Genomic DNA, 25,378 nt, shown 5'->3' with positions numbered 1-25,378 from the left:
GTTATAAGACAGTAAATATGAAACAATTTTTGCTCCTACTTCTGTCTCAAACTTGGACCCAACACTTCCCTTCTCTGGGCCTCAACTTTTGATCTGTGAAAGGAGGCTTTTGAATCAGATTAAGTTCTTCCAGCTATGAGACTATTATGTGGTCCTAACCCTTAAGGATTTCACATTGTAAGGGAGCTTGTTTTGAAGTTAGCCAGATCTGGATTCATGTCTGCTATTTATTAGCAATATAATGCTGAGCAAGTGATCCAGCTCTTTGGAGCTCATTTTTTGATCTGTAAAATGGTCATGATGTCTCATATCTCAGACATTTTGCAAAGATCACTTGAGATCATTTATGTAAAGAACTTAGCGTAATGCCAGACATGGAAACTCTTCATAGCAAGCTCTTTCCCGCCTTAGGCACAGGTAAAACAAAATTTAGAATGATGGGCATACTGAGATGTTGAATATATATTTCCTTCACCCTATCTCCTCCCCTCCTCTACTTATGGCATCTGAATACAGTTCATTCTCAGACAAGTACTTTTTCTGTGTTTAAAACCAGACATAATACATCAATAAATCAACAAACAAGTGCTGGTGAGGATGTGGAGAAAGGAGAACCCTCCTTGCACTGTTGGGAATGCAGACTGGTGCAGCCACTGTGGAAAGCAGTATGGAGATATCTCAAAAATTTAAAAATGGATCTGCCTTTTGACCCAGCAGTCCCATTTCTGGGAATATACCCAAAGGAACCCAACACACTAATTTGAAAGAACACAAGCACCCCTATGTTCATTGCAGTGTTATTTACAATTGCCAAGATATGGAAGCAACCTAGGTATCCATCAACAGATGAGTGGATAAAACAAGTATTGGACATTTACACAATGGGATTCTACTAGGCCGTAAAAGAGAGGAAAATTTTCCCCTTTGCAACAGTATGGATGGACCTGGAGAACAAGATGCTAAGTGAAAGAAGCCAGTCAGAGAAAGACAAATACCACATGATCTCTCCCTGGGAAAATGGTAATTCCAAAATTTAGGCCAGGATACGTAGTAGGTGAGCCTGGAACATCTCATTACGCCAGAAAACAAGGAAATGCTCAATACTGATGGTGATATGTCAAAAGGGCACAGATCACCTTGAAAAGGCTTCTGCTGGTCAAATTTGATATGGTTTTGAGCATGAGAAAGCAATAGTGATGGATTATAACACATTACAAAACAATCTAAATCCATAGCAATATGAAAAACAGGATGGAGGGCCCTGACCAGCATGGCTCAGTTGGTTAGGCATTGTCCACCAAAGTGGAAAGTCACCAGTTCCCAGTCAGGGCACATGCCCAGGTTGTGGGTGGGATCCATCCCCAGTTAGACCGTGTGTGAAAGACGAGCGATCGGTGTTTTTCTCTCACATCAAGGTTTCCCTCCCTCTTTTCCCTTCTAAAAATAAAATATTTTTAAAAGATAAATAAACAAAATAGGAGGGAGGGGTTTTCTTTACAGAATATGTCAAATGAATAATATGAATGAATGATAGAATTAGAAAAATCACCATTTTGCAGCAGTAGCTAATTCAGGTAAAAATAATCGTGGATGCTAAAACCATTGGGTCATTAGGGAATAGAGTATTCATACAACCTCAAGTATCACTCCATGGATTACTTATTAATTATAAAGGGAAAGGATGCCTTAACAGTTGGAGAATCTGACAGACACCCACTTAGCGGAGTCTCTACTAATAATGAGACAAACTGCTATTACATTCAAGTTGAAAAATCCTCATATAACTTTTGACTCGCCATAAAAGTTAATAGCCTTCTGTTGACCAGAAATCTTACTGATGAGTGACACATATTTTGTATGCTATATATATTGTATTCTTACAATAAAATAAGCTTAAGAACATGTTATTAAGAAAATCATAACATGGGTAGTTCAGTTGGTTAGAGTGTCTTCTAGATTTCCCAGAGTTGCAGGTTCGATCCCAGGTCAGGGCACATACAAGAATCAGCCAATGAGTACATAAATAAGTGGGACAAATTGATGTCTTGCTCTCTTCCTTCCTCTATCTAAAAATCAATATATAAAACTTTTTAAAATAGAAAATCATAAAGAATTCGGTGTTGGGGCGGGGTGGAGGGATTGAGCAAAAAAAAGAAGAAAGAAAAACTTCTGGATCCAGACAACAGTGTGGTGATTGTGGGCGGCAGGCCGAGGTGGGTCAGGGTGATAAATGGTGATGGACAGAGACTTGACTTGGGTGGTGAACACATTAACAGTGTACAGATGGTGGTGCTGAATTGTGCACTTGAAACCTGTATAATTTTGATAACTAGTGTCACCTCAATAAATTCAATAAAAAGAAAAGCATAAGGAAAACACCTCTACCGTACTTATTGAATCTAAACTACATACAGTGGACCTGTGTAATTTAAGCCCATGCTGTTCAAGGGTCCACTGTACCTCCTGATGTAATGCAATGGAAAATAAACAAAATCATCTATGTAGAATTTTCCCCCCAAATGCTTAACCTACTTATTTATGAGAAAACATACAAAAACACTCAAACCCAGGTTGTAGCACATTGTTTAAGAAAATATTAGGCTGAACTCTTCTAAAAACACCAAGACATCTACGACCAGGTAGGACACTGTTCTCAATCATAGAAGACTAAAGAGACACCACCATGAAATGGAACGTGATCCTTGATGGGCCCCTTGATTGAAGGGCTCAAAAACAGCTATAAAGAACATTATTGGCCCTGGCTGGTGTGGCTCAGTGAATTGAGGGCCAGCCTGCAAACCAAAGGGTCACTGGTTCAATTCCCAGTCAGGCCACATGCCTGGGGGTGGGCCACGTCCCCAGTTGGGGGCGTACGAGAGGCAACCACATATTGATGTTTCTGTCCCTCTCTTTCTCCGCTCTCTCTAAAAATAAATAGTAAAATCTTAAAAAAAGAAAAAAGAACTTTATTGGAATGAGGAAATTTGAATATGAAAAACTAAATATTAGCTATTTCATTAATGTTAGAAGTCTTAGGTGTGATAATAGCATTTTTGCTATATAGAAATATAGAAAAATTAGGGATGGAATGTCACCTGCGACTGACTTTCACATGAGTCAGTAAAGACAACAAAGGTACTTATTCATACATGTACATATTTGCAAATGTGTAGAAAGAGATAAAACAAGTGGAAAATGTTGAAAATTGGTAAGTCCACGTAGAGTGCATATATAAGGGTTCATTGTACTAATCTCTTAACTTCACTGAAAGTTTGATATTGTTCAAAATATAAAGTTGCAACATTGGGCCCAAACCCTCCCTCTTCTAGGAAGCACGCCCTGATTAAATAGGACACAGAGAACATGCTTTTCCCTGAACACACCTCCACACCGGCAGCTTTTCACATTAATTAAACACTCCAGCTCTGGTTTCCAACAGAATTTCTGAAAATTAGAAGGGAAAAATAATGTTTGGTCTTCACTTTATTAAAAATATAATCCAGCAAAGGAAGCAGAGAGACAAACATGACATAAAGCGACTTGCCCACCCTGGTCACACAGAAGCAGTGGCAGGACTGGTAACAAGACCCTTACCTCCTCTGCCATCTCTACAATGATCTAGATTTTGGTCAGAAATGGCAAGTTCGAGTGTCACTCACTACAGAGACAGGGCTGTCACCGAGGCTGGCTTCTTGATGCTTTTGCTCAAGTCCACTCTGTGGGTCCTCTTTCCCAGCTGCCTTTTTCCACACTCACAGTCCCTTGCTCATGGCCCACCCCCACCCATCCATTTAATCACATACATCTCAATGAGAACTCTAGGGCTTTATTTCAAATGGCATTGACCGTTAAGAAGCCCCCTCTCCAACCTTTTTCCCACTCTTCCTCTCAACACATCCTTCCAAGGCAGGTCACTAGGCCATCACGAAGAGGAGTCTGGGGGGAGTGAAAAGGTGCAATGTTTACGCCAAACTGTTCTGAAACAACCAGAGTCCTCCTGGCTCCAGGTGAGAATCTCTGGTGAAAGGGGTAAGAAGAGTTAGCTCCCATCTTCAAGGTCCTCCATTTCTACATCCTGAGGGGCTTTTGTCTTCTTTCGAGATTTGGGCCGTGGCTCACTAGTCCTGGCTGGCTTTGCAGAGGTTTCCACTGAGCAAAGAGGAAGAAGAAGCATTAAAGAACCCAAGTGGATCCAGGCTGCCCCCTCACTCCCATCTGCGCCCCAGCCTCACCTTCCATAGCTGCCTTCTCTTTCTGGGCAAGCCGGATCTGCTGGAGGAGTTTTCTGCGCTTCTTCCCAGACAGAGTAATGTTGGCACGTGCACTGGACCTGAAGCATTGGTAGGAGCAAAGACCCAGGTTAACCTGAACCAACACAAACCACAGAGGTGGTTCCAAGCTATTAAAAAGGTCTTTGAATCCACATCAAAAAACTGTTTGAAAGCCCAGGCTCTAAGGTAGTGAGAGTTTAAACTGAATTTAACATTAAATGTTAAATTTTAGTATATTGTAGAAACTTCTAAGGGAAAACTATTTTTCTCCTCTATTCTCCGTACTTCAGACACCACATGTTGGAGTAGTAGTGGGGTGTTCTCATATCAAACAATTCTCCAGTTCTCAGCAGACATTAACATAGTGTCTTACAAATTTAATTCACTTCTGACATTACCCACCTGGAGATAGCATGTTGCCCCCCCGTACTTCTGACCCACCTGCTATAAATCAGGGTTCTCATCCCTTTTTCAGACTCCATCATTTGCTAGAATAGCTCGCAGAACTCAGGGAACATTTACTTGCATTTACTGATTTATTATGAAAGAATACAACTCAGAACAGCCAGATGGAAGAGATGCATAAGGCAAGGTATGGGGAAGGGGCCAGAAGTTTCTTTTCTTTTTTGATTTAATCTTTTTTTTTTTCCATTACCATTCAGTCCCCTTATGCTCCCCCCTACCCCCCAGAAGTTTCAGTGCGCTTGCTAGATGAGAGCTACCTTCTCGGCTCCTTCGCCAATTCACCAACCAGAAAGCTCATCAAATCCGTTGTTCAAAAGTTTTCAAAGCTTAATTGACAGCATGCCCACCCTCTCCTACCCCAAGTCCTAGAGATCTAGGGAAGGAGAGATAAGGCTTAATTTTCCCATCCTCTAATCACTGGGTTTTTCTGGTGATCAGCCCTACCCAGTCACTCATTAGCATAAACTTAGGTGTGCTCAGAAGGGGCTCCTAAGGAAGTAAAAGACACTCCTGTCCCTCCGAAGGTTTTAGGAGCTCTGTGCCAGGAACCAGGGACAAAGACAAAAAAAAAAATTCTTTTTATAAAATCTGCAAATATTGATAATGAAGAAATCAATGAAAGGATGGGATGGGAACTCTTCCCCAAGACTCAGAGGGCCCTGAAACTTACATGCAAAACCCCACGTGTGCCTCTGAAAATTCATCTGTTTAATAATGCACGCTTCTGTGCGCGCTTTAAAATTTACTTATAAAAAATCTATGTGAATGTACATAGATGGGACGGTCGACAGGTCTCCTTAAGACTCTCAGCGAGGTAAGGAACCGGTATAGCGGGAGGCTAGAAGAGCTAAGGCACAAACACAGCAGACACGTCCCTTGCATAAACGCGCTGCACAACGGAAGCAGAGGGGTGCTGGCTGCTCCGGAGCTCGGCAGATAGAGGAAAGGAGGCTGGGCGGGGAGGACCCAGGGGAAGAGGGCCCGGCACTCACGCCCGCTTCTTGAGGTGGTGCCGCGTGGTCAGCCCTTCGTCTATCACAGCCCCGATCACCCTGTGTTTCAACCGCCGCTCGCGAGTCAACACCCGCCGTCGCTTGAACAGTTTCTTCTTCAGCTCCTGCAGGGAAGGAAGATGCTAATCAGACGGAGGCCGCGCAGCCCGTCCCGGGATCCCCGCACCCGGCGAATGTGGCCTATCGACCCCATCTCGGGCAGGACTACAGAGCTCCGGGACGCTTCTGAAGCCAAGTCGGCGCTCCCACACAGTCACCGTTCGCGGCCGGTTGATCTTCCCTCCCGGACCACCCATGGCTGAGCAGCAGCGCCGGCTTCGGGTCAGCGTTTCCCCTCGACGCAGCGTCCGCATGGGCCCCGCCCCCCAGCCCTCCGCAAGCCAATCGTCGCTCGAGAGCGGGCCCTGCTGCTATATAAAGGAACTCGGCCGGCCCCTCGGCCTTTCCGAGGGCGGCCGCAGAGTAAGTCTGGTGCTGTCTTGGGAGCCTGGCGTGCTACGGGTCCGGGCGGGGCTTGCGGACCCTCCTCTTCTTGGCGGGGGTCGGGCGTGCGGTCCCGGTCCCCGTAATGTAGGGAGGCAGAGGGAAAGGGCTCCGGCCCCCTCGGCGTCATGTCTTCGGTGCCGACGGTTTCCAGTCCGCCGGTTCTATCCTCAAGCGCCGGGACACAAGTCTCCAAGGAGCAGGGCAGAACCGAAGGTCTGCGGGCTGCTCCACGGGGTACTCAAGCCTCCTTTTGTTTCAGGTCTCCGAAGCCGCCCCAGGAACCGGAGCTGTCATACCCCCTCCTTTTCCACTCCCGTTGCGACCAATAAAGGCCGTTCATACCGGTGTAGGTGTGTATGTGTGCGTGCCCGCGTGCTTTGTTGCGAGGCTGCAGTTGGTTTTGCGCGTTATTCCGCAGAGCGCATTTTGCAGCTACTCCATTGTATCTCAGGCTTCTGCGGAAGGGCCGGCGACGGCCGATCTTGCCGGCACCTCCGATGGCCGCGCTGTGCCGAATCCTCCCTTGGGCGACCCTGGCTGCGGGGACGCGCTGCGCCTTGGCGGGTAGGAAAGCTGGACAGAGTCGGGGAGGGCAGCGTGTTTTCTTCATGGCCCGGGAGTCTGCTCCCTGTAGTGTGGCTTTTGAAAGCTGAGGTTACGTTGCGCTGTTTTTGCAGCGGTCTGATAGAACTCGGGCGCCGGATGACACATGCCTTCCACTCGTCCACAGGCTCCCTGGCCAATAGCTGCCTGGCGGACCGCTGCCTCTGGGATAAGCTCCACGCCCAGCCCCGTCTGGGCAGCGTCCCCACCTTTGACTGGTTCTTTGGTTACGAGGAAGTCCAGGGGCTTCTACTGCCGCTGCTGCAAGGGGCACAGGCTGCCTGTCCTCTGCGGGTGTTAGACGTGGGCTGTGGGACCTCCAGCCTGTGTACAGGCCTCTACACCAAGTGCCCACACCCCGTGGATGTACTGGGAGTGGACTTCTCTCCTGTGGCTGTGGCCCACATGAACAGTGTCCTGGGAGGTGGCCAAGGCCAAACACCTCTGTGCCCTGGGCACCCTGCCTCCCGCCTCCACTTCATGCAGGCTGATGCCCAGAACTTGGAGCCAGTGGCTTCCTCGGGCTCTTTCCAGCTAGTACTGGACAAGGGCACCTGGGATGCTGTTGCTCGGGGTGGTCTGCCTGGGGCTTACCAGCTGCTGTCAGAATGCCTGAGGGTCCTAAGTCCCCAGGGGACCCTGATTCAGTTTTCAGATGAGGACCCTGATGTGCGGCTTCCCTGCTTGGAGCAAAGATCCCAAGGCTGGACTGTGACTGTGCAGGAGATAGGCCCTTTCAGGGGCATCACCTACTTTGCTTACTTGGTTCAAGGCTCCCGTTAAAGACTATCTCAACCCTACAGTCTTTGTTGGGTAAGGAGAGGTGCAGACAGCTTTGCCTTTTCGAGATGGTTGGAAATGAGGATTTCAGTCCAGGTTTCCACATTTATTAGGCAGGTGCACACAGTATTGACTGTTTCTGTGCCCCAGTTTACTCATCAGCAAGGCCGGAATAGGAATAATACCTGGAGTTATGGATTACATACGATAATAGCTGAAACATTTAGCAGGCCAGGCCCAAAATGAGTGCTGAATAGAGAAGATCCAAGTGGATCATTCCCCACCCCCAGCTAACTGGAACTTCTAGAAGCAGCAGATAAGAATTCTTAATCCAAACCCAGTGGCCTAGCCTCCAAGCTCATTTTTCTCATCTGTAAAAGGGGAAAATTGTGAAAGGATGGGTAGAAGAGTTCCATAAACACACCTAGGTGAAATGTTAAAGGAGAGCAAACAAATAATACTTACCCTTAAAGCTCCTGGGAGGCAGGAGATGGGGGTATTCTGCAAATTGGCTTCTGCAGACACGGAAGCCTGTTGGATCCCAGAGAAGACAGGGACTGGCTGCTTCCTGACAGTCTGTTTCCTGAGGGATCCGGGAGGTGTCTTGCTCTACCTGTTCCTGCCCCCAGCTGAGTTCTGGGTTAATGGTTCGTAAAGGAGATCTGGGGTCCAGTGGGCTCCATGTCCAGCCTGGATGGGGGTGAGGGGGGGCAGTTAAAGAGTCCTTTGACAGTGGAAAATATTCCTCATACATAGAATTTTTTTTTAAATGAAAGGAATCCTGTCTGGTGTGGCTCAGTGGATTGAGCACTGGCCTGTGAACCAAAGGATCATCAGTTCGATTCCCAGCCAGGGCACATGCCTGCATTGAGGGTCAAGTCCCTAGTTTGGGCCTGTGAGAGGCAAATACACATGGATGTTTCCCTCTCCCTTTCCCGCTCTCTAAAAAATAAATAAAATATTTAAAAATAAAAATGAAATGAACTTGCGATTCTTGTTTCACTTCAGATCAAATGTTTTGCCTTCTACTAAAAAACAAACATGAATATGTAATTTGTGCCTATAAAAAATATAGCAATTATAATGAAAAGCCTAACTTCACGGCCTCAGTCTCCTCCAGAGGGGAAAGTATCTCCCTCATTGGATTCTGAAAATCTTGAGGTAAAAGTGTTTATAGTACAGTGCCTGGCACATAGTAAATGAGCAAAGAAAAAAAAAATTCTATAGTAGTATATAGATGTGGTAAGTTATCTGTAAAAGAAAACGTCCCAAATGTTAACTATCTCTGGGCAATCAGATTTGAGGTAATTTTATTACCTACTTCCCCCCACAACAAACTAAATATTTTAAAATATTAAAAGTACATTTTAAAAATGCATGACCAACCTGACATCAAAACTGCTCTCTAAAGTTCAACTATGGGAATCACCTTGGCCTTTCCCATCTCAACATTTTTCTTTACTATGTTTATTGAACACCTGTGTGCCTGGCACTGCTTAATGCAAGGAACAACTGAGTTTTCCATCTTGGTCCTGCCCAGAACTTCCAGGTCACGGGCCCCACCGAACCTGCCACCTCCCTCACCTGGTTCTTCGCTTTGGTCCTGGAAGAAGACCTGGGCCTCTTTCTCATCATCAGCGAGCAACAGCAGCTCCTCATGTGGCCACCGGAGCTCCCCACTCTCTTCACTGACCTCCGAGGCTTCTACCACAATGGAAGGCGGAGGGGTCTTCCGAGAGACAACCTGCATGGGGACAGTAGGGGTCTTGGGCAAAAGTGGACGATAAGCCAGCAGCAGGACATAGGGTGGGGAAGTACTAACCTGAATATCCTGGTGACCTTCATCTCTGTCCTTCCAGAGAGGGTTGGTCAGCTGAGGACTTTCTGGATGCTGGAAGGAGCCTGGGCTATCTCTAGGCCAAGGCCCATCCTTACTGCTCCCTGGCACAGGGTCCATGGCTGCTGATTTTTAGTGTGCAGGGTGGTTGAACTCAGAGTAGGGTTCTGAACCCTGCCCAGTGTACCCCACAGTGGAGCCTGGCTCCTTAGTCACTTCTGAGGAGAGCAGGATGACATGCTAGGAGATTATGGGCCTTCCAGGGGAGGGGGAAATCCCAAGACTGGGCAAGAGCTTTATTTCTACTTACTCCCTGGTGTCACTGGGAGAGGCAGTAGGATTATTAACAAGGGCATCTGACTGGATTAAAACCCTGTGAGGGAAGAGCCTTGATAACAAACTTGTAACTTCCTGATTCCTTTGCTTACTGGGTTTCCCAAGTTGACATATTTCCCTGTACCTTCTTCGTGAATATTTATGTGGTGTTTTTTATTTCCCAGGAACTGTTTTAAGTGCTTTATGTGTAAACTCGTTTAATTATCCTAAAACTATTAGATAGGTACTGTTATTAGCCCCATTTTTCAATGCAAAAACCAGGGCACAAAGAACTTACGGACTCTCCAGTTTTCTTCAAACTGGAATTTGATAGGTTACACAATATCTAGAGTTTACATGATTTAAAAAATGTATATGCATACCAAGGGTATGTGCCATGATGAGAAATTTAACAAGTTTACTTTTTTTTTTTAAATGCATTGATTTTGAGAGAGAGAGAGAGAAATATTACTTTGTTGTTCCACTTATTTATGCATTTATTGGTTCAATGTTGTATGTGCCCTGACGAGGGATCATGATATATCAGGATGATGTTCTAACCAACTGAGCTACTTGGCAGCGGCTTAGCAAATTTGGGAAGAAAGTAGGGAGAAAGAAACAGCGTGAGGTCGGTTGCCTCTCACATACTCTAAACTGGGGGCCTGGCCTGCAATCCAGGCATATGCCCCGACCGGGAATCGAACCCGCGACCTTTGGGTTCGCAGGTCGGCGCTCAATCCACAGCCACACTAGCCAGCACCAGGTGGTGAGGATTAAAAAAATTTTAAAAATTTAAAAACGGCCAGTGAATGCATAAATAAGTGGAACAGCAAATTGATGTTTCTCTGTCTCTAGAAAAAAAAACAAAAAAACAAAAAAAACGACACGCACTCCCACTCGGGACTTCATGGCAACGGGCCCCACGCTTCGCCTTCGGTGGCAACACTGATTGCTCAACTTTCTCGGCCAAATCTAGACTTGAGACCCAGGCGCTCCAGGTTCCAAATGCTTCCCGATCGGTCCTCTCTAGCCCGGCCCTTTTCTACGGTGTCCTCTGTGTGCCGCTCTAGCCTGCGCAGGCGGCCGTGAGACGCAGCGCCGGCCTCTCGAGACTGCGGGAGGCGGCCGCGGTCGCCTCGCTCGTCGCGCGGTCGGATATGGGGTACTTCCGTAAAGCGCTGATCGCAGTTGCAATAGTGGGTGCGTGGGCTGGCGTGGGCTCTGCGCTCTTTGTCCTCGTGACCCCGGGAGAGGAGCGGGTTCAGGCGATGCTAAAGGTGGGAGCAATGGGAATCAGAGATGGGGCTGGTGGGCCGGCGGGGAGCCTCAGGCCGAGGGCCGGAACTGCGAACCTCTCCCCCTGCCCACAGGAGATGCCGAGGCAGGACCCGCGGAGCAGGGAAGAGGAGGCCAAGACCAAACAGTTAGTGCTGGCCGCTCTGCAGGAGGCGGCTGCCACGCAGGAGAACGTGACCTGGAGGAAGAACTGGATGAGCGGCGGGAAGTCAGCGTGAGCCGGACCCGAGCCGGCGGGCGCTGCGAGCTCCGCTCTGGGGCGGGAGCCCGAGGCGGCCCTTCTCTTGCATGGACCTGGCGGGTAGTCCGGGCCAGGAAGCTGCCGCCGAGTGAGCACGGTCCCCCCAAACCCTGCACTGACGTTCACGTCCTGAGTGCTGCCCAGAGTCGTCGTTCGTGGCGAACGGAAGGAACCAATAAATCATGTTCCTCCATCCAGAGAGTGAGCCTTGCGGTCTGACGCCTGTAAAAGTCTAGTGTCGTGGCGGTCCGTTAGCCGGCGGAGGTGACTGCCGCTCCCACGCGCCGCTCCCCACGTGAGGCTGAAGCCCAACAGGCACAGCTACCATGTTTTTAAAACACAAGTCAGGTCATGTGATCTGTTTGAGTGTACTTGGGGGGACGTTCTTTTGTTTTTAATATATTTTATTGATTATGGTCTTACTGTTGTCCCAATTACTTTTGCCTTTGCTCCCCTCCGCGCAGTAGCCCCCTTCCAGCAATCCTACTCCCCTTAGTTCATGTCCGTGGGTCGTGCATATAAGTTCTTTGGCTTCACCCTTTCCTATATTATTCTTAACATCCCCCTGTCTATTTTGTACCAACCAACTATGCTTCTTAATCCCTGCACCATTTCCCCATTTCTCCCCCTTCCCCCTCCCAGCTGATAACCCTCCCAATGACCCTCATACCTATGATTCTGTTCCTATTCTGGTTGCTTAGTTGGATTTTTTTTTTCTCTTTAGATTGAGTTCATAGTTGTGAGTTTGTCATTTTAATGTTAATAGTTTTGATTTTCTTTTTCTTAAATAAGTCCCTTTAACATTTCATATAATAATCTCTTGGTGGTGATGAACTCCTTTAGCTTTACCTTGTCTGTGAAGCATTTTATCTGTCCTTCCATTCTATATGATAGCCTTGCTGTATAGAGTAATCTTGGTTGTAGGTCCTTGCTTTTCATCACTTTAAATACTTCTTGCCAGTCCTTTCTTGCCTCCACAGTTTCTTTTGAGAAATCAGCTGAGAGTCTTATAGGAACCCCTTTGTAGGTAACTCTTCTTTTCTCTTGCTGCTTTTAAGACTCTCTCTTTATCTTGAACCTTTGGCATTTTAATTATGATGCGTCTTGGTGTGGTCCTCTTTTAGTCTAGCTTGTTTGGAACTCTCTGTGCTTCCTGGACTTGTATGTCTATTTCCTTTTTCAAACTAGGGAAGTTTTCCTTTATTATTTTTCACATAGTTTTCAATTACTTGCTATTCCTCTTCTGGCAGCCCTCTGATTTGGTTGTTGGCACTTTTAAAGTTGTCCCAGAGGTTCCTAAGTCTCTCCTCATTTTTTTCAATTCTTGTTTCTTTATTCTGTACTGGTTGATTGTTTATTTCTTCCTTATGTTCCAAATCTTTGATTTGAACCCCAGTTTCCTTCCCTTCACCATTGGTTTTGTGTGGATTTTCCTTTGTTTCACTTAGCATACCCTTCACTTCTTCTCTTATGCATCTGCATACTCAAGCATATCTGTCAAGCCTGTGAGCATCTCTATCACCAGTGTTTTGACCTCTGCATCTCTTAGGTTGGCTATCTCCTCATCGCTTAGTTTTCCCACTGGAACCTTGATCCATTCCCCCTTTTGGGCCATACTTCTCTGTCTCCTCATCCTGACAGGCTCCTGTGTTTGTTTGCCTCCCCATCCCAGGTAGAGCTGTTGCACCTGTTACATTGTAAGGGGCGGAGCCTTAGGGATTCATCAGTACTAGGCGACCTGTTTCACCACATTGTGGCGCTGTGTATGGGGGAGAGGTCTGAGAGGGAACAATGCTGCCTGCTCAGCACTCTCCCCTTTTCCAGGCACCTCTCCCACTTCCCACATGGGACTGGCTCCTCTCTAGCTGCTGCTCTGGCTGTGGTTCCCAGACTGGGTGGGTTTGTGGAAGTTCTAGGACTGTGGGGGCTTCTAAACAAACAGACTCTGCTGAGACATGGGCAGTTTCTTCCTCTGCCCCAACCACCACTGGCTTTCATAGTCAGAAGCATGAGGCTTTATTTTCCCTGGCACTGGAACCGTGAGCTGCGTGGTCTCGTCCGGTGCTGGGAGCGCTCCCCAGGTGTCCCTCCTGACTTTTATGTGTGACTGTGCTTTCTGCCGGCTGGCCACAGCCTGTCACCACTGCCACTGCCGCCACCTCCACACTGAGTCCTCTCTACCCCCATGCTGACCCTCCTGTCTGGATGAGTATTTTTTCTTTGTATCTGTTTGTTGGACTTCCATTCATCTCGATTTTCTGGAACTTCTGGTTGTCTCCAGTTTTGAGGAAGTTGTATTCCTTCTTAGTTGTGGAGGGAGATGCAGCGTGTCTATCTCTGCCTCCATCTTGGCTAGAAGTCTAGGGGGACATTCTTGAAATCATAACTGTCCTGGGAAATCTTGTAGCAATAGAGATGTCCAGAGAGGACACTTTAGGGTGAGTGAGGTTGAAGTGGGGGCGTTTGGCACCTAATATGGGCCACATGTCTCCTGTGGCCATTATTCGTCGGCAGCCGTCCGTCTCCAGAGACGATGGCGTAGCTTCTTGAGAGTCTATCTGCACCGCCGAGAATGGCTGTGCAGTCCGATTCGGGAGTGACAATCCCTGCCGCACTTGGTACAGGTGAAGGCAGATGGCTGTTGTTGCTGCTGCTGACGCTGCTTCCGCCTCGATCTTTTCTGGACCGCCTCCTCGTTGCGCGCAGCCTCCGCGCGTGACGTACCTTGCCTGACCGCGAGCCTCCAGGCTAGGCGGTCGTCTGCTTGAACTTCCCATGTGTTGAGATTGATGGAGCATTGTGTCATGTCCTTTTTGCAGATGTCTTTGAACCGCAGTTTTGGGCGCCCTGTCATCCTCTGGCCTTCTGCTAGCTCGCCGTAGAGGAGGTCTTTGGGGATACGGCCTGCATCCATTCTTTTGACATGGCCGAGCCACCTGAGGCGTCTCTCGCTAAGAACTGCATGCAAAGAGTCTGTGGCCATTATTGAACCTTTGGAATCCTTTTGTTTGAAGTAGTGAAAGCATGCTTTGAGACAAATCTTCATTCAACTCTTGCATGTTACAAAACCTGAGCCTCAGTCCTGTTCTAAAAAAGGTGATAATTATCTTAAGGGTTGTCCCAAGATTAATTTAGAAAGGTGCAGTGCCTGGCAGAGGAGCCTCTCAGTAAATAGTAGTAGTTTCCCATCTTGAATCCAATCATTGGATCTGCCAAAAATGCCACTGAAGGGATGATGAGACAGAGCTGTCAATGGGGTTAATAGCCCCACTGTCAAGTCTATTGTTTGCCCCCCCCTTTTGTCTATTTTATGTCCTTGCAATAGGAAAAAATTAAAAGGCTGCTTTTATTAAATATTTAGCCAGACCACTAAAAATACACTTGAGGTATAAACCCAGATATGAATATTGGTGTTTTCAGCTGATGGATGGTGACATCATGAACTGAATAATGTCATGTACAACCTTTACAGTTTGTGGTCCTTTCATAGGCCAGGAATGAGAGGGTCGGCAACTGTTTGAGGGTACCCTAGGTTGAGATGATCAACAGCAGTGAGACAGGCCCTGATAAAGCTGTTTGGCAGTTCAGGGCCTGAGCCCTAGAGTTGGGCTCCCCAGGCGTATGTCCAGGATCTACATACACCTGCATCAGTCTGGATAAGTCATATGATTCAGTGTCCTAGTCTCTAAAATGGGACAATTATACCTATTCGTAGGTATTAGTGCCTTTGTCTCTGTTAATGCATATAAAAGTACTTTAAAATGTGTGGCACATATTGTACTTAATTTTTTTTATGTTACAATAGTCCCAATTTTTTCCCCCCTTTGCTTCCCTCCACCCAGTACCCCCTTCCCTCCAGCAATCCCACCCCCCTTAGTTCATGGGTCGTGCATATAAGTTCTTTGGCTTCACCCTTTCCTATATTAACTTCCCCGTCTGTTTTGTACCAACCAATTATGCTTCTTAACCCTGCAGTGGTTGCACTTCCAAATGGAGTGTGAGAGGTTGCGTGGATGACGTGTGTCATCCAACTGTCGCAGAATTCTGGGTAAACTGTATGGCTTAGGTGCTTGGTCAGAACTGAGGTGATGGAACACCTTTCGAAGATTATTAATCTGAGTGCACGCAGTGTTGCCATGTCGACATTGGACTAAAACTGACGAGTGTTTTGCATGGATGACTGTTGTCATCCACGTGACCACTCAAGGGTTAATCCCTGCACCATTTCCCCGTTTCTCCCCCAAGTTTTAAAATACTTTTTAATACGGAGGAGATGCAGTTGTGAAGGTCACTAATATTCTCAACTTTTAGGAATGGCCACATTAAGAAAATTACCCTTCTGGTAGCTGGTAATTACTGGGGACTTACTTGTTCCAGGCACCTTTTATCTGCATTGTGTAACCCCCGCAATGCCACAGTAGCTTCTGTATTTTACTAAAGAAGGAAAGTAGGCTTAAAAAAAGTCCAGGCATGTGGCCTGAAGGCTCATGTGCCGCCCTACCCCGAGGAGCAAAGGGTGCTGCTATCCACTGCACTCCCCACCCCCAGCACCTCTCCCCTTTCCACTTTCCCCGCAACGAATCAGACCCAGAGATTAGAAAGGAATCTCTTTGTTAATAAGATGAGAAGTAGTATCTCTTCTCAAAGCATTCCCTTTAGATTCTTCCTCTGCCTCCGTTGGGTCCCTCCCAGCCATTCAGGAAGGAGTCCGGCGTATAGAGAACCTAGAAGGTCTGTTTATTAGCAAGAAGATGTCAGTGCTTTATCAAAGATGACGAGGTCAAAGATGGCGGGATAAAGTCCTCTCAGCTGGGACATTTCTTGGCCACGATGAGGACAGCAGAAGGCACAAGTCCTGAAGATGGAGGAAAAACAGGTTTAAACCACAGGTACCTGCTTTTTGTCCCCCAAAGTCCCTGGCCTCACACCATCTCCACGAAGTCCCTTCTCCCTGCATCCCTTCCTTTCTCCGGGTGTGTCCCCTCCCACCCCCAAGCCCTGCTTCAGGGCCCACAGGCCGGCATACCCAGGTCCTGCAGAGGCCGCTCCATGTCAGCCTCTGAGAAGGCCCGCCGGGGGAAGCCGCTGAGCAGCTGCACGGGGTCGCGGTCGCCTCCGGGCTCCTCCCCGCGGTGGAGCTCCACGTAGAGCCTGACAGCGGCCAGCTGTTCCCGGGCCCGGAACGTCTGGGTCAGGGAGGTCCCATCCGGCAGCCTGACCTGGAGGACGCGGGAGAGACTAGGGTGAGCGTCAACGCCGAGGGAGGGGCCCAAGGAGGGAAAAGACGAGCAAAGCCGGCTCCTCCTTCCTCTCAGATTGAGCCGGCATAATTACTACTAAAAACAGCAAACGAACAACCGCTGAGGCTCTGCTTTACCAAGTACTGAAGAGAGACACTCCCTGCTCCCTCGCAATCTAAGAAGGACAAAGGCACGGCTGTGTCATACAGCAGCCCCTCTCTATATCGCAGGGCACTTACCGCGGCCTCACTGGACCGCGGGATTTTTAAAAATACTATGTTTAATTATCGTGGACTTTTCGCTAATCAAGGGCTTTTGCGGTACTATGTATGTATGTTGCGTAGGTTTAAGAGTGTAGAATAAATGGAAGGTTCCTACTTCGCGGGGTGGGGTCTGGAATGTAATACTGTAAACCCAAGGAAAGCAGGAATAAGTACAGAGATAACAGTTGAGCAAGAGAATGATAGGAATTTAAGATTGGGCCCGTGAAATCTGATACCTTTCCTAAGGGCAGAGGAGGTAGGATTTCAAATGTCACGTACAAAGAAGGAAGAGGTTTGGCCAAGAAAAAAACGGAAAAAAGCTCTGGCCTAGGTTGCTTCCTACACCAACATGGGGGTTCCCGGAGCAAGAAGAACCAGAAGCGGTACCTGTATGCGACACTGGTCATACTCCCGCTTGCTGGGAGGCTCCTGGCTGGGAGAGGAGGGCACAGGTCCTGACTCTGTCGGCGGGGCTGGCTGAGAACTCACACTGCCGCCGTACTGGGGAGCAAAGTAAAAGGCGGGATCAGGCGCTCGCCCACCCGCCCGCAGGAGAAACACTGTGGCAGCTCGTCCTTCCCCGCTGACGCAGCAGACGGGGTTTGTTAACTACCCACGGAAGCACTCTCGGTGTCTCCGCGGGCACCCACCTTCTTGGCTCTCTCTGCTTTGTCCCTTTCAATCTTTTCGCGGACTCTCTGCCTGAAATGCAGACGGAAAGAACGTGGGTGAGAAGCCGAGAAAGCAGACGTCGATTCCTTCCCCACCCCGTATCTAACACCCCCGGCCCCCAGACCTGGCTGCTAACTCTTCGGCCTTCTCCCTCCTGCGCTCCTCGGCGGCCCGGCGCATCTCGTCTTCCTGCAGCCGCTGTCTGGCGGCTGACAGCTCCTGCCCTTGTCGCCTGCGCTGCCGTTCCCGCTCCAGCGCCTCGCGCTCCTCTCTCTCTTCACGCTCCCGCTGTTTCTGGGCCACCAGCTCCAACATCCTGCATCGCACAAAGGAAAGAGCTCAAGAAAAATGGGCACGGATTAGGAAGCTGTTTACGACAAGCGGCTCGGCAAACAAAATCAGGGACTGTGTGTCCCGAGACAGATGAAAGGGACGAAGAGGGAAATGCCAAGAAAGGACGAAGGGAATGTGAAAAATTCCGATGGGGAGGGGCGGAAGGTGACCGTCAAACATGGAAGAGTGTTTCTTACCTCTTAGTCTGTTCCTGTCTTTCCTCTTCGCTCAAAGCGGGCTTGCCTTCCTCCGCAGCGGGCTCAGGGCCTGCAAACAAGCGATCGGTGGTGTTAGTGCCCGCTCCTGCTGCTCCGGCCCTCCGGAAAGACCACACCGTGCCCCTCTGTCCGGACCTTCTGGGCCACCCTGCTCGGAGGAGGTGGGTTCCTGTCCCAGGATATGTCCGAGGGGGGTCGCTAGCGGCTCGTCCACATCGGGGTCGTCTTCGTGCTCCATCAACCTGGGAGGGAAAGCCGGGAGGGAGGTCACCACTGAGGCTGCCCGTCCCAGCCCCCAGCCCCTGCCGCCCGGCCTGCGCGCTCACCAGTCCATCGCGGCCTCGATGCCCTGGTTCCCTGTGAGGGCCAGAGCCTTCTCCCTGGGGGCAGAAACACCGTGAGTAGCACCCACGAGCCATGGTGACGGTCAGGTTGGGGCGCAGAGCCTGAGGCCAGGCTCGGGGCAAGGCCCGGCCACGTCCGCGACCCCAGCGGGCCGGGGTTAGAGGGGCTCCCTTACGCGCGTCCCCTGGGGAAGCCCATCTCGATGAGACTCTCCAGAGCCGTCAGCTCCGCCATGACGCCGCCGACGCCGCCTCCGCGGGGACCTGGGGGGACGAATGGGCGAGGGAGTCAGCGCGGGGCTCCCTCGGCCCGCGGGTAAGGCCGCCGCCGACGGTCCCGACCCAGACGTTCGCTCACTCACCCGATCCCGGACCCGCCGCGGACACCTACAGAAAGAAAGCGGAGGGGAACCGGAAATACCCGCATGTGTTTGGGTCACGTGGAGGAGGAGGAGGAGGACCACGGGTGCCGCGGAGTGACACAAAGCTCAAGCCGGGGCCCGAATCGGGCGCTTCCGTTGGTTACAGCGTCCTCCGCGTTAGGGAGCCAATGAATGCATAAATAAGTGGCACAACGAATTAATCTCTCTCTCTCTCTCTTTCTTTCTCTCTCTCCCTCTGCCCCCGAACACCTTCCTCATCTCTCTAAAATCAGTAAACAAGCCCTGGCCAGGGCCTTGTCCTCTGGTAACTGAAAGGTTGAGGGTTCGATGCCCGGTGGGAGCACATACCTAGGTTGCAGGTCGAATCCTCGGTCGGGGCGCGTCGGATCTCCAGTCAGGGTACACACCAGACTGGAGGCAACCAATGGATGCTTGTCTCCTGCATTGAAGTTTCTCTCTCTCCCTTCCCCTCTCTCTAAAAGTAATGAAAAAATATTCTTGGGTGAGGATAAAATATAAAAATAAATAAAATCAGTGTGTGGCTCCGTGGATTGAACGCCGGCCTGCAAACCAAAGAGTCACTGGTTCGATTCCCAGTCAGGGCACATGACTAGGTTGTACGTCAAGTCCCCACTTGGGGGCGCGAGTGAGAGGCAACCACACAGAGATGTTTCTGTCCCTCTCTTTCTCCCTCTCTTCCTCGCTCTCTCAAAATAACTAAATAAAATCTTTAAAAATAAATAAAGTCAATAAACAAGTACAAACATTTCTTAATTAAAGAAAGCAAGCACAGACATGGCTCTTCTATCAGGACCAGCATGGGCAGGGCAGGGATCTTGTGGGAGTCGGATATGGCCATGGCCCCTAACCAGGGCTTCTGACTGCAGCGGGGAAGGAGGTGCGGCTCTGAAACCCAGGGGTGGAAGGAAGCCCGCTCCCGATGTGGTCCCTTGGTGCAACCAGTTGGGAAGTTATTCAGTGCTGTTTATCAGGAGCCCTAGAAATGTGCACGCTCTTTGACCTGCTCAGCCTCCTCCGGGAATTGAGTTATTTGCAAAACACAGTTTCTTATCCTGATCACCTCCCTGCTTAAAACTCCCTGACACCCCACTCACTTAGGAGGAAATTTAAATGCTGGTAGTCTGGCTTCCTCTTGCCCCTCCACCTTTTTGTTGTTGTTGTTAGAGCCCCATCTGCAGTGAGGATAACAATAGCACCTACCTCAGGTGCCTGGCAAGACTGTACTGTGTAAATGTCAGTAGCTAATGCGCAGTTTGATCTCCCACTGCTTGAGGGTAACTTGTGCCTATTGCAAAACAGGCCCTCTTCCTCCTCCTGGCCTTTGCTCCTACCCGTCCCTCTGCCTGGGATGTCCTGTCTCTCCTGTGGCCTTGGTTAACTCCCAGTCAGTTTTTTGACTGGACTCTGGGTTTTCTTTCTTTTAAATTTCTATGACTTTATTTGAGCCAAATTGATTACACAGAGCAAGATTTCAAATGCTCCCTAGTTTTGCTTTCTAAGGGAAGCCTGCTTTGGCCACCCCCACTTTACCTCCCAGCTCCAGTAATTACCTCATTACACATTTATACTCCTGCTGTGTAGTCCTTGTTGATGACTTAGCGCCACCACCTAGGCATTTGGTAGTGTGAGAAACGCTCACAATAAAACACTGGGACACAGGACCTTAGCAGTAACTGAGGCAGTTGTTTATTCACAGAACTGTAGCTCTGGGCGCAGCCAAAAGGCCAAATCAAGGTGCGCGCCGAAAAGATGGAGCTGGAAGTTTTTATCCTAATGTGAGTAAAGTTCCCCCCTTCCCTTCTCCCCCTCCTTCTTCTTCTCTGTTTTACCATGTTGGATACTCCGGAGTTACAATCTAACACGATTAACTAAATTAACTGAGGGTGATAATTAACTCAGGGTGATCTGGTGATCTGAGGGTGTCTCCAGCTCCTCTTTGAAATTTCCCTATCTTGTTTGCTAGCCAGTCTAGCTACATTTTTCCAGATCCCGGAGTTTGGTGATGACTATCTCCCCCTTTGATCTCAGATATCCTTTGTCCTCAGAAGCATTTGTGCTGAGCTTCGGAATGCCCCCTTCCTGACTTGTAAGTGTGCTGATAGTGTTAACTCTGGCTCAGAGACCCCCTGATTCAAGATTTAATTACATTTGTCCTTTGCTGCTAATTATTTTCTACTGGTTTGGGAGTCACCAGTTTCCTTGCCCCTTACTGTAGGAGAAAGAGTAACAATAAGTTACTGATTTGATAATATATATACTAGAGACTTTTAGATGATTAATGCATATTTAACCATCATCACAGCAATCCATATGATATAGGTAGCATTATGAGTCACAGGAAACAGACACAGAAAGATAAGATAATTTACCTAAGGTCACAAAGCTGCTACCTAGCCGCAGAGCTATGATTTAAAACCCAGTGAAGTTAGCAAACGTGGTGTATGTTCACAAAACCACTATGCTATGTCGCCTCTCCAAGGTAAACTGAAGCGCATCAGCTTTGGAGCTGGGAAACTGGGGCCCAAATCCTAACTCAACTTCCTACTTGTAGCGTCAAACCATTTAGAACCTCAAATTTCTCATCTGTGAAAAGGTAATACCATCTCTTGGAATGACTGTGAAGACTGATAATACATGGAAAGCAGGTCTTTTAAGATTGAATTTATTGGGATGACACTGGTTAACAAAATTATACAGGTTCCAGGTGAAATTGGGCACAATTCCACAACATATCTGTACCCTGTATTGCGTAAGCATGTCTTTATTAATGACATCATTGGCCTTCACTATTTGCAAATGGATAAATGATGAGGATAAAGGAAGCAAAATAAAAAAGCACAAAGTATTCATTGAAGTGTGATGAGTGTATTCTAGACAACAACTGTATTCTAAATGTATTCTAGAGGTCCAATGATAAAAGAATGGTTAAACTGTAGAGCACTGCCTCTTTGACCTACTTCCAGGGAAGCGCCCTATAGAAATACACATCGCATGAGGATACACAAACAAGGATGTCCACAGCAAACACTGGAGACAACGTTCCAACAAAGAGGGATGGCTACTGTCGGTTAAGGAGAATCTTCCTATGGAAAGTTATGCACCCTGCTCTGGCTGGTGTCGCTCAGTGGGTTATGTGCTGACCAAAAGGTCGCCTGTTCAATTCTCAGTCAGGGCACAGGCCTGGGTTGCCTGCGAGAGCCAGAGTGATGTTTCCTCAAATCACATTGATGTTTCTCTCCTTCCCTTCCCTTCTCTCCAAAAATAAATAAAATCTTTAAAAAAAGAAAAGAAAAAAAGGAAGTTATGCATTCTTTAACATAACTAAGGAGGCTATGATTTATCAAGAAGGAAAATTGTCCATAAGAAACAAAGTAAAAAAAGAAAATATTTGTATTACATAGAGAAAGATCTGCTCTGCTACAAACAATAGTATCTTGAGGGGAGGGGAAGGTTCACTTTATACTCTTCAGTATTATGTGAAATTTGTGTTACTTTTATAATATAAAAAATATTGTGAGAACTTCCAATTCCACTTTTGGGAGGGGGAGTGTTAAGACCAGTAAAAGTGAGGATTATACTCTTTAGCAACTTAGACTTTTCTATATCCAATTCACTTAAAAATAAATTCAAAATTCTGTATACTACTCTGAAAAATAGGGGTGGCCCTGGCTGGTGTGGCTAAGTGGGTTGAGCACTGGCCTGTGAAGCCAAAGGTGGCAGGATCGATTCCCAGTCAGGGCACATGCCTGGGTTGTGGGCCAAGTCCCTGGTTGGGGGCGTGAAAGAGTCAACCACACACTGAGGTTTCTCTCCTTCTCCCTCCCTTCCCTTCTCTCTAAAAAATAAATAAAACCTTAAATTTCAAACAGGTGTGTGGACAGGAAATTGGAAAGGATTATGAAAAATGAAATGTTACCTTTTTTGTTTCCTTTAACGTTGTTACAGGGGTTACAAAATAACCACGAATTGGGAAGAGGAAATCCATTGGTATTACTATTTTATCTATTTATTTTTAACTGGCAAGCTTGACCCGGACAGCAGCTTGGGCTGTCCCTCTCTTCTCCACCCCATGTCAGTCATTTATTTCCACCTGCCTCACGCACAGGTGGATTCTAAGTCAGGTGTGCGAACCTCAATGTCTAAACAAAAAGCAGGAGGAGGAGTGGTCTCTGGCCCCAAACTCCCATCCTGCAGCAGCTTCTTCTCAAAACCCCACTGAAGTCACCCACAGTGACAGAGCCCTTCCAGGGTGTATGGCAGGGGTTGCTAACTAAAGCCAAGAGGCCAGATGTGGCCGGGGCCTGTAAGGTCCATGAGCTAAGATTGGTTTTTACATTTTTATAAATGGTTACATGTTTACATAAGTGCCTATATAATGTCTTCGATTTTATTCTCTGGAACCGCAAAAGCGAAATTATTCACTCTCTCGTCTTTAAAAAAAACTCTGCCGACCCTCCCTCTCTACCTCTTCCCCAGCTTCAGCCCGGAGCAGAGGAAACAGTCCAGGACGTGCATCAGCTCTCGGGGGAGGGGGCGCGGCCGGGCCCAGGGGACCGCGGGGCTACTTCACAGCCCCGGGGCGGGCGGGGCGGCGGGCCGGGCGCGGCGGGGACAGCCACAGCGCTGGCGCAGGCAGAAGTGCCAGACCAGGGCGCCGCAGCTCAGCAGGGCCAGCGCGGCCCCCACCCCCACGGCCGCGTAGACCAGGCTGCGGGGCCTGGGGGGCACGGCCACCGGGCCGCAGGGCCCAAAGGCAGGGCCGTCCGCACCCTCGGGGTCCTCGCCGCCCGGCCCGGGCACGCTGCTTGCTCCTGCTGCGTTAGCGGCCACCACGCAAACGACGTAAGCGCCCCCGGGCTTCAGTCCCTGCAGTTCTGCTCGGCGGACGGTCGCATTGAGGAGGGGGCCCTTCTGGGGAGCCCCGCTGCCTTCCCGAAGCAGCAGCCAGTACTGGTGGACCGGGGAGGAGGGGGCACACCAGTGCACCACGGCGCTGCCGTCCTCGGCCGTCACTCGCACTTCCCCGAGGCGCGGCGGGGCGGGCGGCAGCGCGGGGCTCGTGAGCCCCGGGCACAGGCAGGCCGTGGGGCCTGCCCTCTGCAGCTCTGAGCACGGAACCTGCAGGTGGCGGCAGCGGTCATAGTCACAGAGGACAGCCGGCAAAGGTGACCGCGGTATCGCATCCTCATCCTCCTCTTCTTCAAAGTCTTGAGGGGCCAGGTGCTGTGCTCTGGGGACCACGGAGAAGGCGACAGCCAGGAGCCACAGACGGCAGGGGAAGCCCAGCATGGAGTCTGGAAGGGACAGGGGAGGCTCGAGGACAGCTGCGCAGCCCGCATGCTGCCCAGGCCCCCTGCCTCAACGAACCCCCCGGGGGACAAGGAGACACCTCTGGGGGCTGAGGCGACAGGAAAGAGGAGGGACTTGCACAGATACACTCACTCTCAACCGATTTCTCAATAGCCTATGTGCTAGATTTGGGGGCAAAAAGGAATAAAATGTGGCCACAGGAGACGATGTGTGGCCAGCAAGGTAGGAAGTAGTAGAAACAGTTAACGAATAAACCAAGTGCTCGGGGGGAGAAGAAAAATATTTACTCAGCCTAGGGAAGAGAAGTGGAGTAACTCCCAGCTGTTACGCAGAGAATACCCAGAAATGAGCCGGAAGAGAAAGGAGAGATGGGAGAGAAGAGGGAAACAGGGACCTCACACCCCACCTGTCACAGGAGTCCCGACCCTTGCCTGTTCCCCACCTGCCCCTGGCCCTCCTGGCCCACCCAGTGGCAGCCGCTCACCAGCGTGCCGGCCTTGGGATTTGCCAGCAGACCTCTGTGAACTTCGGGCCCAGGGGTCCCCAGGAGCACAGGCTGTGCAGTCGGATTTTGCGTCCTCAACTGCAATTCTGTTTTGCCTCGAAACTTTTATACCCTTTAACTGTGACGTCACTACTTAGTCCCCCTCCCCCTGCCCCCCTTTCCTCGTGAGCGCGAAGAAGAGCGCTGGTCCCTTCAGAGGGTCTGAGTCACAGGGCCGGGAATGGGGGAAGCCACGCGGTTCGATTTCAGCGGGAGGCCAGGACGCCTGGGTTCTGAAAGGGGACTGAAAGGTGGAAAGCAGCCAGGAGCTGAGAAGCCAAAGGCTAAAGTCACGTGAAGGGACAAGAAGGGACACAGGGGACAGGGCCACCTGGCTGGTGTCAGGGAGGAAAACAGCTGTAGACAGCATGTGGCTCGAGCTACAAAATGCTGTTTTGGTAAAAATCGTAAAAGTTATTTCACATCCTCAGCTGTCATTTCCTGTCTTCTGCCTCCCACTGGACATAAAGGGTGGGGTGCAGAGGCCTGAATGATGTAGCCCCGCTCCCTAGACCCACCCTACACTACACCCCTCCCCAGAGAGACATGAGTCACGTGGATGGAGGCAGCAAGATAGGTTTTCTCTCCTTGCACTTCTGAGGCTCAGGAAAGCAAACAGCTGTGCCTACAGTCGTCCAGGGTTTGGAGGCCTTCCCCATCTAGCCCCAGAGAAGATGACTTCTGCCAGTCAGGAGTGGGGGATCCTTGGGGAACACAAGGTTTTCAAATGACTCTGAATGCGT

General features: G+C 49.3%; 5 protein-coding genes and 1 non-coding gene across 8 annotated transcripts; 3 read left to right on the top strand and 3 right to left on the bottom strand.

Annotated features, from left to right (window-relative positions):
* Positions 1-4,048: 4,048 nt before the first annotated feature.
* LBHD1 (LBH domain containing 1) lies at positions 4,049-9,629 on the bottom strand. Its single transcript, XM_090260304.1, has 6 exons — positions 9,441-9,629; positions 9,203-9,362; positions 8,084-8,308; positions 5,729-5,853; positions 4,233-4,330; positions 4,049-4,149 (listed from the first exon to the last, which is right to left on the bottom strand). Exons 1-6 carry the CDS (start codon positions 9,573-9,575, stop codon positions 4,119-4,121), a joined length of 774 nt encoding a protein of 257 aa, XP_090116430.1. The 5' UTR covers positions 9,576-9,629; the 3' UTR covers positions 4,049-4,118.
* Positions 5,675-8,319, top strand: CSKMT (citrate synthase lysine methyltransferase). Of its 3 annotated transcripts, none has more exons than XM_090260274.1 (3): positions 5,675-6,250; positions 6,495-6,585; positions 6,966-8,319. In XM_090260274.1, exons 1-3 carry the CDS (start codon positions 6,044-6,046, stop codon positions 7,619-7,621), a joined length of 954 nt encoding a protein of 317 aa, XP_090116400.1. In that variant the 5' UTR covers positions 5,675-6,043; the 3' UTR covers positions 7,622-8,319. The 3 variants fall into 3 exon arrangements, with proteins under 3 accessions (XP_090116400.1, XP_090116410.1, XP_090116391.1); XM_090260284.1 differs by having other exon boundaries at positions 5,676-6,211; XM_090260265.1 differs by adding an exon at positions 6,687-6,799 and having other exon boundaries at positions 5,682-6,585.
* LOC150017637 (small nucleolar RNA SNORA57) lies at positions 6,272-6,420 on the top strand. The gene has a single exon (XR_016509484.1). It is a non-coding gene; the product is annotated as a small nucleolar RNA SNORA57 (small nucleolar RNA).
* A 1,178-nt stretch (positions 9,630-10,807) lies between the features above and the next one.
* Positions 10,808-11,504, top strand: UQCC3 (ubiquinol-cytochrome c reductase complex assembly factor 3). The gene is made up of 2 exons (XM_090260293.1): positions 10,808-11,047; positions 11,141-11,504. The coding sequence occupies exons 1-2, from the start codon at positions 10,928-10,930 to the stop codon at positions 11,282-11,284; spliced, it is 264 nt and encodes an 87-aa protein (XP_090116419.1). The 5' UTR covers positions 10,808-10,927; the 3' UTR covers positions 11,285-11,504.
* Positions 11,505-16,021: 4,517 nt separating this feature from the next.
* UBXN1 (UBX domain protein 1) lies at positions 16,022-18,821 on the bottom strand. Its single transcript, XM_090260255.1, has 10 exons — positions 18,740-18,821; positions 18,554-18,641; positions 18,360-18,413; positions 18,169-18,275; positions 18,013-18,082; positions 17,607-17,798; positions 17,461-17,512; positions 17,198-17,311; positions 16,334-16,526; positions 16,022-16,162 (listed from the first exon to the last, which is right to left on the bottom strand). The coding sequence occupies exons 2-10, from the start codon at positions 18,610-18,612 to the stop codon at positions 16,113-16,115; spliced, it is 891 nt and encodes a 296-aa protein (XP_090116381.1). The 5' UTR covers positions 18,613-18,641; positions 18,740-18,821; the 3' UTR covers positions 16,022-16,112.
* A 3,774-nt stretch (positions 18,822-22,595) lies between these two features.
* On the bottom strand, positions 22,596-25,339 carry LRRN4CL (LRRN4 C-terminal like). The gene is made up of 2 exons (XM_090260224.1): positions 24,576-25,339; positions 22,596-24,075 (listed from the first exon to the last, which is right to left on the bottom strand). Exon 2 carries the CDS (start codon positions 24,068-24,070, stop codon positions 23,348-23,350), a length of 723 nt encoding a protein of 240 aa, XP_090116350.1. The 5' UTR covers positions 24,071-24,075; positions 24,576-25,339; the 3' UTR covers positions 22,596-23,347.
* Between the last annotated feature and the right edge of the window lie 39 nt (positions 25,340-25,378).

Source organism: Furipterus horrens, unplaced genomic scaffold (genome assembly GCF_987537825.1).
Source record: "Furipterus horrens unplaced genomic scaffold, mFurHor1.1.pri manual_scaffold_2, whole genome shotgun sequence".
Classification (NCBI taxonomy): domain Eukaryota; kingdom Metazoa; phylum Chordata; class Mammalia; order Chiroptera; family Furipteridae; genus Furipterus; species Furipterus horrens.
The sequence above is the reverse complement of the archived record's forward strand: the minus strand, read 5'-3'. Positions and strand labels throughout refer to the sequence as shown.